At 41.0% G+C, this 13,361-nt stretch overlaps 1 protein-coding gene across 1 annotated transcript; it reads left to right on the top strand.

Moving 5' to 3' along the window:
* The first annotated feature begins 914 nt into the window (after window positions 1–914).
* Window positions 915–5,776, top strand: slc14a2 (solute carrier family 14 member 2). The gene is made up of 9 exons (XM_019866942.1): window positions 915–1,019; window positions 1,592–1,763; window positions 3,449–3,638; window positions 3,795–3,923; window positions 4,135–4,327; window positions 4,462–4,609; window positions 4,774–4,908; window positions 4,997–5,046; window positions 5,141–5,776. The coding sequence occupies exons 1-9, from the start codon at window positions 996–998 to the stop codon at window positions 5,531–5,533; spliced, it is 1,434 nt and encodes a 477-aa protein (XP_019722501.1). The 5' UTR covers window positions 915–995; the 3' UTR covers window positions 5,534–5,776.
* The last annotated feature ends 7,585 nt before the right edge of the window (window positions 5,777–13,361 follow it).

The following is a 13,361-nucleotide window of genomic DNA, read 5'->3' as shown; positions in this document are numbered from 1 at the left end:
ACTCCGAAACAAAAATATTTATTTATAGCAAAACAAAGTCCCACAGAGTATAAACAGAAATCACTGGCGACAAAGAGCCAGAAAAATCAAATATGAACATAAAGCGCTCGCCACCGGCAAGGTAAATTTGACACCCGAAAATACACAAAAACAAAACGGCAAAGGCCCAAACACATGAAACTTAAATCAGTCACAAAATAATTGGAAAGCCAAAATACTTATAAAAACAAGGAACTATCAGACACGGAGCGACTATGAGCGTTAAGTTGAGGAAAATATCTCTTGAGCATAACAGCAAGCAAATTCTATAATACTAAAGGGACTTGGAAACTTGACAGTCTTTAAATACTAGGCAAGGCTTAATGGGGAACAAGAAGCAAGTGCACTGCTGAAGAGGCACACCCTCCACTCCAACAAAGACGGAGCAGAACCTGACAGAATCTCACTCTGGCGATACATAGCTTTCTTTTTATTCTGTTTGTTTTGCTGATAAAGACAATGAACCACAAAAAAAAAAAAAAAAATCACATCAGTGACCCCACAAAATGGCACATCTTCCCACCGACACACGTCCAAAATGATGAAGATGAATGAATGCTTGCTGGGTGATTGATGTAACGATTCCTAATTTGGACAGACCAATAGGAAGATAGCCACAGTCGATGCATCTTACTCTGACAAGTCACAGTAGATCATGTACAGCACAAAAATAAAACAGAATGTAAACAGGCAAAAGTGCTGCTGCGCATACTTGCGCATATCTCGTTGAGGAGACTTGGGTGGAGCAGAGATGATCAAAGATTGGGCTGCAAGTGATGAGCGAATGAGTGAAGTGGTGGGTGAGAGAGGAAAGGGGTGGAGGAAGAAAAGTAGGAGTTGTTTTCTTTCTTTGTTTTGGTTTCCTTTTTTTTTTTGTGCAAGGCTTTAAAAACCCTTGGCAGATTTTTTTCAGAGGGGCAGTTGGCAAGCCATGAAACTCTTGACTATTTGAACATATGCCGGGATCACTTTTTACAAAGGTAAGAGCAAGAAAATAATACACATATACCGATTCGTTTCTTTCTAATATTTCAAGAACGTTGGCTCCAATGTATGGATTACACAAAGTTACTTTTTAACATATATATTCATAATTTAAGTAACTTCAAAACTGTATTACAAGATAATTGACCGTCTGCCGGTGATAGCAAAAAAAAAAATGATATTGGAGTATAGATTTAAATTGTGGCCTCCATTACGGCAATTAAATGTGCTCACCAAATTACTTTTTCAGAGAATTACAAAGCAGGTAGATGGTCCAAGCATCCATGGATGATGTTGGCATCACCGGAGTCGTTTCCACTAGGCATGCTAGTGTTTGAATCCACACTTTGTTAGTCATTCCCCGCCAAAAAAAATTACGATGAAAAATGATGCATTTTGGATACAGAATGTTTGCAAAAGGATACTAGTGGGATTATGAAAAGCTTTGTGCGAGCCCCACACTGGTGCTTGTGTGTGCATGCAAATCCTCAGTGATTAATGCCCTGTTTTTTTTGGGTTTTTTTTACAATTTAACAGAGCAAAGTTCAATTCCGAATTGTTCTTTTAGGAATTGCAACCCCTGATGGCACAACTTGACCTGAAACATGAGAATGACAAGCAGGCGGATGCCCCTGTCCAGACGGCAGAAGCCCCGTGCCTGCAGAGGGCCAAGGCTCGCCTCCTGAAGGGGGTCTCCTACTTCTCAGGAGATATGGCAGTTTTTGCAAAGTGGATGGAAAGTAAGTTTATCCTTAGAACTGACACATCGTATTTTCTTGATGTCCTCTGATTGACTGTTGACAGGTCCAGAGTACTGTACACTGAAAAAAACGGTGTGTTGAGTTTGCTCAATGTTATTTGGTCAAATACCTTCACACAATAGAATGATCTGGATTTCGAAGCATTTCTTAAAGTAGATGTCTAGTCAGCTTTAAAAAATGCATATATATATATACACACACACACACACACACACACACACACACACACACACACACACACACACACACACACACAATTTTTTTCAGTGTACACTTTGCTTTTCGTCCGAAGTCAGCCTGGATAATTTCCAGCTTGCAACTCTCAACAGGATGAGTAGTAAATATGAATAGATGGAGATTCTGTACGTTTAAAGTAAATGAAAAAAAATATGGTACAGTATTTCAGTAGTTCAATTTTTTTTTAAATTGGGAAAAAAGTAGCAAGTAGTAAAAAAAAAAAAATTCTGGCTCTGGCCTTCCTGTGTGGAGTTTGCATGTTCTCTCCCATGCCTCCGTGGGTTTTCTCCGGGTACTCCGGTTTCCTCCCACATTCCAAAAACATGCGTGGCACGCTGATTGAACACTCTCACTAATCCATAGGTGTGACTGTGAGTGTGAATGGTTGTTTGTCCTTGAGTGGCAGTTCAAAGGTGTACCCCGCCTACTGCCTCAATTCAGCTGGGATAGGTTCCAGCATGCCGCGTGAGGATAAAGCGTTTCAGGTCATGGTTGGATGGATATTTCGATGAGTAGAGTTTACGTGTGACAAAATCCTCAGATGCCCCATCTCAAGAAACAATCAGAAATATTTTTCATGAAGAAATTCAGTACAAATTGGCTGTCTTAACATATATTTTCCAACATGTTTGTGAATGTGTTATGCATGGTTTTCACTTTCACATCTGAACAAGGGAAACTAAAAGAACCTCCTTTCAAGCAATAATAATAAAAATTATACTACTACTAATAATAAATTGTCCAGCACCGCATATCAAACCAGATCTTGCTATCAATGGTTTCCACTTGGAATGTATCACTTCTTCCGGCATTGGTTTTACATCCACTAGTTCACTTAAATCTTATAAACCACTGATGTAGGTGATCCAGCATTGCCATGGCAATGCTCGAGCCAGAAGTCTCCGTATTAGATCAAGTGGCCAACAAGATTTGGAGAGTGAATTTCAGTGATGAAGTCAAGTCTTGCTTTGAATTCTGTTGCAGCTCATTTCTTTACCCCACAGCCACACTTTTTGGAGAGCTCACGCGAGCATTTTAGCATACTTACTCATGCTTCCTTTTGATGTTAGCTGAATTTTCATTCCGATTCCAATGATTTCCCCGCCTGTTTACTCTGCGCTTGCACGGACTTCCTCCTGGTACTCCAACTTCCACCCACATGCCAGAAACATGCAAATGAGGTTGATTGAATGCTCTAAATTGTCTTTAGGTGTGAATGTGATTGTGAATGATTGTTATCGTCATTATGTGCCTTGCAATGGACCGTGGACCAGTCCAGGGTGTAACCGGTCTCCCTCCCAAAGTCAGCTGGGATAGGCTCCAGCTCACGTGGCGGTGACACTCATACGGGACGAAGAGTGTTCCTCTGAGCACGAAAATGTGGAGGCAGATATAAGATAACGTCATCTTCTTCCTTTGTCTTCTAGAACAGTTTTTCTTGCTCCAGTTGCTGGATTGGGTCTTGCGTGGGGCTGCCCAAGTCATGTTTGTTAACAACCCGCTGAGCGGCCTCATTATCTTCGCCGGCCTCATCCTGCAGAACTACTGGTGGGCACTGAACGGCTTTGTGGGGACGCTCTTTGCCACCATTTCAGCCCTCATTCTGCGACAGAGCAGGTGAGTGAGCTCACTCATTTTGTGATCAAAATGGTGGCGTAGGAAAAGAAGGCATATGGATACAAACTCGCATTGGGAGCATCGGTTCAAAAAATATCTGCAACAATTTTGGATTGTCATAATGGAATATTTTTTTGTGTTTGTTTTTTTTTCCAGGGGTGCAATTGCTGCAGGATTGTATGGCTACAACGGTATTTTAGTAGGCTTGTTGATGGCCGTCTTCTCCAATGCAGGGAACTGGTACTGGTGGCTCTTGCTGCCCAACATCTTCATGTCTATGATGTGGTAAGACGTTAAGGTTGATCCCTCAGGGGTAAAATTCCAACTCACACAATTGAGTTCATCTTATAGAAAGTCTTCCCAAGCGAATGGATCCAGTTATAGCTGTAACGATAGGAACCAAATCCATGTACATTCCTCTCTGAGAAGAGTCCAAATAGTTTTCTACATCAAATTATGAATTTACTGAAGTGATATTTGCATTTGTTTGTTCCAGCCCAATCGTGTCCAGTGCTCTGGCATCCATTAACAGTCGTTGGGATCTGCCAGTGTTCACGTTGCCCTTCAACATCCTGGTGTGCCTCCACATGGTGGCCACAGGTCACTACAACCACCACTTCCCCCAAGTTCTCATCCAACCCCGCACCGAGCTGCCGAATATCACCTGGGAGGAAATCGACGTCGCTAAGGTTAGGCTTAGTTTGGCATGACATTTTAAGAGGTCCATAAATTGTTGTTGTTTTTTTCCAGTCTACTGACATCTAAGCAGGCTGAGTTCTTCTTGTTAACTTACAAATCAAAAATAAATACAATTTCTCCGCAGCTGTTCATGTCCGTGCCTGTGGGGATAGGCCAAGTGTACGGCTGTGACAACCCCTGGACAGGAGGCATCTTCATCATCTCACTCTTCATCTCCTCCCCCATCACGTGCGCACACGCTGTCCTCGGGTCTACGATCGGCATGCTTTCAGGTAGCCTTGGGAAATAAATTCAATCCTATCATGATGCCACCGTAATGTTTTATAGAACCCCATTTCCAAAGATGACAATGTGCCAAATGTTGTGAGCAACCCAAATAGATGATGTTGACTGTTGGCGAGTGAGATCCGTTGTGATTGGCATTTTTACTGTGCAGGCCTGGCTTTGGCAGCTCCGTTTGGTGCAATTTATTTTGGCCTGTGGGGATACAACTGCGTGCTGGCATGCATTGCCATTGGCGGAATGTTTTATGCTCTCACTTGGCAAGTGCACCTTCTCGCTATTACTTGTGGTGAGTTTAGCATCTTAATCCTGTTGTCTGCGATGTGACAAATGTCCTAATTCATCATGATGCTCATCTTTTCTTTTCTGCTCCGCAGGCTTTTTCTGCGCATACCTGGGCTCTGCTATCGCCAACATCATGTCCGCGGTATGTTTTCCGAACCATAAATCGGGATAACAGTCCATATAACCTCATCCAAATTGGACCGGTACTAACTGCAATTCAACATTTTTGTCCGCAGTTTGGTCTCCCAGCCTGCACGTGGCCCTTCTGTCTCTCCGCGCTGACATTTTTGCTCATCACCACGGAAACCAGTAAGATCTTTAAGCTGCCACTGGCCAAAGTCACCTACCCCGAGAAAAATCTCTGCTTCTTCTGGAAAATGAAGAAGCAGGAAAAGCAGGAAAAGCTGGAGGAAGAGCGGAAAAAGAAAGAGGAACAGCAGAGAGCTCTTAATGACGAGTTGATACTGAGTGAGAAAGAAGAGCTGAGGCTCAACCTCAGCGCCATGGAAGAAGGCAACGATACGCAAATAGTCTCAGTGCCTGAAGCAGAGAGCGAGCAAAAAGACAATGGGCAACAACAAACCACAGAGGACGACCCAACAGATGAAATGCCTGCGAATAATGTATGAAAGAGAAATAGAGCGGGAGAGAAGGAATGTCTTCTTCTTTTTTTTTTTTTTTGCTGCATCAGCTTGTATACCTAAATCCTGAACAAATTCAACTCACTTCCAAGAAAAGAGGATTTTCAATTGGTGCCGCTGATGTGGTGTGGCCCCCGGTGACAGTATATTCGCGGGCATCCCTGCATATTATTCTATTTTTATTATCAAGTTAGGCAAGTCATGCTTCCTTTTCTACTTTGTCATACTTTAGGAAAAAAAAAATGCTTTTCTTGCAAAGTCGACTGTGGCAAGTCATGCTTCCTTTTCTACTTTGTCATACTTCAGAAAAAAAAGGGCCTTTCTTGCAATGTCTACTGCATAAATGTTTTCTCTCAAATGAATAACTCAAGTTGGGTTGAAAAGGGATGGATATTAATTCGACCCAAAATGTCGGGTCAAATGATTAAAGCACAAAACAACAAATATTTTGGGGTATTTTTTTAAAGGAAAACAACCCTATTTTTGGGGTTGTTTTGTGGATTATTTTTGTTTTATATATATATGTGTGTGTGTGTGTGTGTGTGTGGAGAGAGAGAGAGAGATTTTTTTACAGGGGTGCACATTAAAATTTGGGCGTGGTTCTAAAATGAGCACCAAAATGATCAATTCTGTCCTCTTATTTATTGGGAAAAAGTGAACACACAAAATAATGTTAAAGCACCGGCAACAAAAGTGAGTTCACCCCTGAATTTAAAATGTCCAAATTGGGCCCAAGAATTTTCCCTCTCAGTGTTACAAAATCACAGGAACGAATGGGGAGAACGTCTGTTAAATATCTCTCTTCCACTTTCATACTCGTCACTGGATGTTCTGGTTAGACAGGACAGTTTCCACTCAGCACAGGACTCTCCATGGTCGACCAAAGAAATTGTGTTCAGCGTCATCGAAAGGGTGTGACTTCAGAAAATGCATATATGAGGGCTACCAGCATTGCTGCAGGGATTGAAGCGGTCGGGTGTCATCCTGTCAGTGTTCAGGCCATCCAGTGCATCAAATGTATCTGCATGGCTGCGTCCCAGAAGGAAGCCCCTTCTATATAAGACAATGCCCGCAGTTTGCTGAAGACAAGCAGACTAAGGACATGTATCACTGGAATCATGTCTTGTGGTCTGATGAGACCAAGATAATTTTTTTGGGTCAAGATGCTGTCAAGCATGTATGGTAGAAACCATATGAGGAATACAAAGATAAGTGTGCCATGCTTACAGTCAAGCATGATGGTGGGAGTGCCTTGGTTTGGGGCTGAATGATTGCTGCCGACATCGGGGAGGGTGCTACAGTTCGGTGAGGGGAACCCTAAAGGCCAACTATGGCGTACTCAAGCAGAGTATGATCCCTTCCTTCTGGAAAGTTGGCCGCATGGCAGTTTGAAATGATGAAACGATCACAAATATACCTCCAGGTCAACCGCTGGCTTGCTTGAGAAGCTTAGGGTCAAGGTGATGGACTAGCCCAGTGATAATTTTACAGTTTAACCCCAGCGAGTTCCAGGGACTCGCTGATCAGAAAAGTATGAGTCCCATTATGCATTTAGAGAGTCCCAAATTTCGAATTCTGAAATGGTCTACTTATTCAATTGCATATGATAATAGCACAAACAACAACAATATACATTGATAGTAGGTTTATTTCTTATGAACAAATGCTGCAAAAATTTAATTAATTCAGGTGTACAAGATTTGCTGAGAAATAGGTTCTTATTTCATCCCATGGTTCAGTCTTTGAGTTCATAAATTCTCCTCTCTTTACTCTGCTTCCAATAATGCAAGACTTTCTCAAAGTCAACTTATCGTCACAAAAAAACTATCCAACTTTGGCTGCTTCCTCTGTGATATCTCCACAATAAACTTTCGCAACACTTGTTTTAACGTTACACAACATGGCAATCGTCTGCTTTCCGCGAGGTTGAAGGATGATCTCGCCAATCTCGTTTCGCGAGAACGGAAATCTCGTCACGCGAGATTACTTAACGCAAGATCAAAACAACAATGGCGGCGATTGTCAAACTGCGGCACTGCATTACTGGAAAAAAAGATGTATCGTAGGTTTTTTTTTTTTTTGTTTGTTTTGACTGAGAAATTCCCTTGCGTCTCGAAAACCCACATTATTTGGAACTGTGCGTCCCGCGGGAAAATTATGCGTCTAGGACGCGGGACGCAGAGGTAACGAGATGACTGCTAGCCGAGCATATCCGCTGAGCCCCTAAATCCTATTGAACATCTGTGGGGTACCCTCAAATTGATGGTCGAGAAACGTAAGGTCTCTAACATTGATTGATCTTGGAACATGTGGTCAAATAATTTCATAAAGAGGAAAAGGACACAATTGTTAAGTCAAACTTCATTTTGAGCGAAGAAAGTTTTTTGGTTTGCTCAAATTATTATTATTTTTTTTTATTACTGGATCATTAAGACACCACCCAACCTCAACATGTTGATACCTTGCGTCTCGAAAACCCACATTATTTGGAACTGTGCGTCCCGCGGGAAAATTATGCGTCTAGGACGCGGGACGCAGAGGTAACGAGATGACTGCTAGCCGAGCATATCCGCTGAGCCCCTAAATCCTATTGAACATCTGTGGGGTACCCTCAAATTGATGGTCGAGAAACGTAAGGTCTCTAACATTGATTGATCTTGGAACATGTGGTCAAATAATTTCATAATGAGGAAAAGGACACAATTGTTAAGTCAAACTTCATTTTGAGCGAAGAAAGTTTTTTGGTTTGCTCAAATTATTATTATTTTTTTTATTACCTAGCCTGCTTTGTAGGTGAACTCATTCAACATGTTGATAGTGTCCGTTTATATTTCATTTGAGATTGTGGTCATCTTTTAACTGTTAGCGCTAAGACAAGCTAGCTCAGTGCTAATGCAGTCAGCGACAGTTCTAACAAAGTTGCCTGAGTACATTGTAACATTCATAAAATTATACAATTGACCACAAGCTGATTTTTTTCTTGAAAGCATCACTACAAATGGTATTTTTATTGGGAAAACAATTGGCCAGCCAATCCCACCACATTTCAGGAACTGAGCTTGCATCTTCACAAGTAATGGATCATTAAGACACCACCCAACCCAGTTTACGATACAAGTCTCTGTTCCAGCTACTGACGAAACTTCTGCTCTGACTACGGACCAAACCTCTGCTTTGAACCAAGCCACTCAAAAAGCCACAGTTGCTACTGAAGAAACACCGACCTGACTGAACTGTAGCTCAACAGTTGTTCGACCCTTACCAAAAGCCAGACAACAGAAACTCCCTTTAACAACAAGGAAGAGAAAACAAACAGCAATAACCAGCACACCTGTCAAACGGAGACTGGCAGTAGATCAGAAGAAAGGTTCTGAGAAGGTGACACATTGTGGCAGCGGCAATGTACTTTCTTGACTCCAGCGTGCACTTTGAGTCACTATTCTGGCTGTCAGTGTAAGAATGAATGTCACACACGTTCATGGACTATCAGACAGACGGTTTAACATCAGCATGTGGAGTACATGTATGATAAAACACATTTATTGGAAAAAGAAAGACAAACAAGCACTGAAAATGTAATGACTCTGTTCCCTTCTAGCCTATGTAATTGAACATGGAATATGTGCATTCAGTTATTTTAATTATGTAATCATTGGATTAAAAAAACAGACAACATAACTAAAATGCAACATGGTTTAATGTCACCATAAATTGATGTTTTTCTTTTTTTTCACTGTTCATTTAAAGGGGAAGGGAACGCGGGGCAGCACTACCTCACTTGCCTACCCTGCTCGCACGTCCCTGGTGCACAGTGGCACTTTTTGTACGGTTTTATTCTGATAAAGATTCATATGTTTGTGTATTTTAATTAAGTCATCTACTCCGGAGAACACTAAATGTGCAATTTAATACAAGCTTCACACTGGCCACATTACATGCTAGCAAAACGTCATTACTTCATTGTTGTCCCATGATTAAATATTTACAAATATGTGATACTGTAGAGGGCGGCATGGTGAACTACTGGTTGGCGCATCTGCCTCACAGTGTAAAGGTGCAGGGTTTGATTCTGGCTCCAGCCTTCCTGTGTGGAGTTTGCATGGCCTCGCCGTGCCTGCGTGGGTTTTCTCCGGGTACTCCGGTTTCTTCCCACATTCCAAAAACATGCATGGCAGGTTAATGGAATACTCAAAATTGTCCCTACACGTGACTGTGAGCGTGAATGGTTGTTCGTCTCTGTGTGCCCTGCTATTGGTTGGCAACAAGTTCAGGTGTGCCCCACCTACTGCCCGAAGACGGCTGGGATAGGCTCCAGCAAACACGGATGGACGGATGGATGGAGATTCTGTATTTCGATCAGTGTGTAATCATTGCATTGAGATATCTCCTAAATGGTACATGTTTGGTGTGTTCAGGTGGATAAATTCAAAAATGAGGAAATATTTTCAGGTCATGTTTTAATCTCTTTCCTCAGCCTTTTCCTATTTCTTTTGTGAAGGGGATTGAATCACGTGACATTTGACGATGAATGAAGTACAGTACAACCACCTCATGACCTCAAACAAATTGCTTTCTGGCGATAGATCATACGTCTCATTCAAACAACAAAATCTGATTGTTGGCATATTGAACACTTTAGAATATCAGCCATGCAATATTCAGATCAATGGCTCAGGGATCAAAATGATTTTGGTGACTTCTGGGGGTTTCTCCAAACGCTAGTGCAGTGGTTGTTAGGGCACATGCGGTGTGATTATTTATGTCGGTACGGTTATCCCAAAATCCCAGCCAGCCTAATCAGAACACCCACTGCTTTTGTATCCTTTGTACAAAACGAAAACGTCTTTGATCTAGATTAGACGATACTTTTGGATGAGTCACTAAAAGAAGTATGAGGGAAAGTTTGAAATGCCATAGAAACACCTTTAAATCGCCCACCCACCGCTGAACTGTACCAATTTAAATTATATCGAGATATGTATCAAATCGCGGTTCCAAACAGGCCAGACTAGATTTGCCCCTGCACCACCATAATAAAAATGCGGACGTTTTTATGCTGCGCACACGGGGAACCTGCCTACGAAAATAAGAATCGTGGAGTCACAGCCAAACTCGTGGCAAACCATCAGCATTGAATGAAAATTAGTTACCGTATGAAAATTAGTTGCAGAATAACTGCACAATGCGACTGAATATTACAGCTGTGTTGTGTTACAGCTGCATACCAGCGTTATCTTCAGACCTGCACATGGCAGAAGTACCGGTAGGTTACAAAACAGAGCACATGGAAATGGGCGACCATTTACACACAATTCAGTCACGTCGGAGGAAGCCAATGTACCTGGAGAAAACCGCCACAAACATGGATTCAAACTTCACCGTGCTGTCGTGAAAAAAAAAATGCTCAAAATATGTTTCTGACACTTGCTGTCCAATTCAGTAACTGAGCTCAACACTTTTTAAATGCTTCTTTCGACAACTCTCCACTGTCCACATTTACCATCATGAGCCAGTATTGTAATGTGTGCACAAAAGCCATAAAAAAAATTCAACCCACTTTAGTCTTCTTTGGGTTTCTGCAATGTTAAATGTGGACTATAAACGAATATATGAAAATAAAGTAAAATACAAAGTTGCAGGGAAGCACGTTACACAGTGAGTGCTGTTGATGCATTCTTGTGAAACTTGCTCTTTGCGGAACATAGTTGAAATGTTTGTTGACAAAAAAAAAAAAGTGACTGAATGGGGTCAGCGATAATAAAATGAAGAGCTGAACCGTGACTTAAGATGTTTTGGCACAGAAACTGTCCTTGAAGATCGGGAGATATGCGGAATGGTTATATGACATGAAAATGTAGCTCTCCATGTGCCCAGTTGATATGACAAACACAAAATGATAAGCACAAATTCCAGGTCAGAGAATTTTATGCAATCCACCGTTTATTGTATTTGACATTCTATAAATTGCATGTGAGTGGTACAAATATGTCTAATGTACATTAGCCCATAAGGGCGAGAGTCACTAGCCTTTTGTAACTTTTTAAAAATGAATTCAAATTGTAACTTTTTTTTTTTAATATTCAACATTTATTGGCCTATCTCAGGCAACTTACATTTCTTGTTATTATTGCATTGGAGGTCGCACGGTGATCACTCTAAATTGTCCGTAGGTGTGAGTGTGAACGCAAATGGTTCATGGTTGTTTTTCTATGTGTGCCCTGCGATTGACTCGATCAGTTCAGTCCAGTTCAGGGTGAACTGGACCCCCCCCCGCCTACTGCCTGAGGACGGCCGAGATAGGTTCCAGCACGCCCCGTGGCCCTTGTGAGGATAAGTGGCGCCGAGAATGAATGGATGGATGGACGTTGTATTGCCTTGAACCTCCTAACTTGAGTAATTGGACTGGAAATAACAGGAGTGACATTTTAAACTTAAACGATAGCCTTAATAATTACTTAATAAATTACTATAGACTTAAACGATAGCCACATGACATTTATGCTAATAGCATGTTGACGCCTAGCACGTTACAGTGATTCAACATCAGCAATGACAAAATTAAAAAAAAAAGTTATATCATAAAATGATTTTAACCATTCCGACCTGAAGTCAGAGTTAAACATCAAATGTAAAGCAAAATAAACAAGAGAACTCATTTTTGGCGCTTCCCACATTTATGTACAATCACGTTTACTTTTTGTTGCGACTATACATTGAACATGTCCAGAATTCAATGCCATTTCTGACATTTGAACAGATGTGGGAAGACTTTTTATATTCACTTTCGTAGATGTGTTATGAAGATCCAAATCTGAGTTCAACCAGGGTGGATGTATGCGTGCATGTCTGTGAAAGACCTTAAGTTTTAATAGATCGTAAATTAAAATTAAATTCCCACGTGATCCTGCTGCTGATGACACATTGTTTGAATCTTTAAAGCTGTGCCCTTCGGTAATTGGCCAGTGCAGAAAAAAAAAATGAGGCTGCTACACCCACTCAGTGGAAGACAGCCAGATGCAAATTAGCTGGCATGGAAACCTCGTTGGAACTCCATAAGAGACTTTTGACACAATTCATCATTCCAACACAAGGTAAGTCGTAGGTAGCACCCCACAGATAATTGATCATTGACAAGAGTTTACACCGGCACAATGAACTGGGAATAAAACAAACGAGGTGATTGAAGTGTAAACTTTCACCCACACAATTTAAGAGCTTACATAAAAATATGCCATTTACTGTTTAGAAAGCAGGAGCACATCATCAACAAAAACAACAGTGAGGATTTGTTTTTATGTTTTCTGTCTAAATCTAATCTGATTTCTGTTTCTTGAATGCTTCTCGTAATTTCCGAGTAAAATAGTTTGATCCTCTGAAAATGGTGACACTTTGCATAAAATCGTTTTTATCTGGTTGCATCTCAAAAGTACGTGTGGCTTAAGGTCCTCAGTCATTTCTCCCTGCGTGGTAGCATCTCATTTTGGCAAAGTGCTCATTAGTATTAAAAAACAACCAATAACTTTTAATCACTTTGTTTCTGTCATATTAACATGTTCAATAGATCAGCAACATATAAGAACTAAGTGAATTGTCGTTAAGGAAAATTAACAAAATAGGTAAAACAAAAATGGAAAATTTAATTGTTAATGAAACAAAAACCGAGTGCTTAAAAAAAAAAAAAAACGGGAACTGAAAATGTTTATAAAATTATATCACTCTAGCGAAAGCTTCCTGCCTTTTCATCTTGTCAGTTAATTTCATACATGAGGTTTCAGGGTTTATTTTAAATGGATTTACTTTGGTATTACTGTGCTGA

This window comes from Hippocampus comes, unplaced genomic scaffold, assembly GCF_001891065.2.
Source record: "Hippocampus comes isolate QL1 unplaced genomic scaffold, H_comes_QL1_v1.1 scaffold322, whole genome shotgun sequence".
In the NCBI taxonomy this organism is placed as follows: Eukaryota; Metazoa; Chordata; class Actinopteri; order Syngnathiformes; family Syngnathidae; genus Hippocampus; species Hippocampus comes.
Note: the sequence above shows the minus strand (reverse complement) of the source record. Positions and strands in the feature narration are given on the sequence as shown.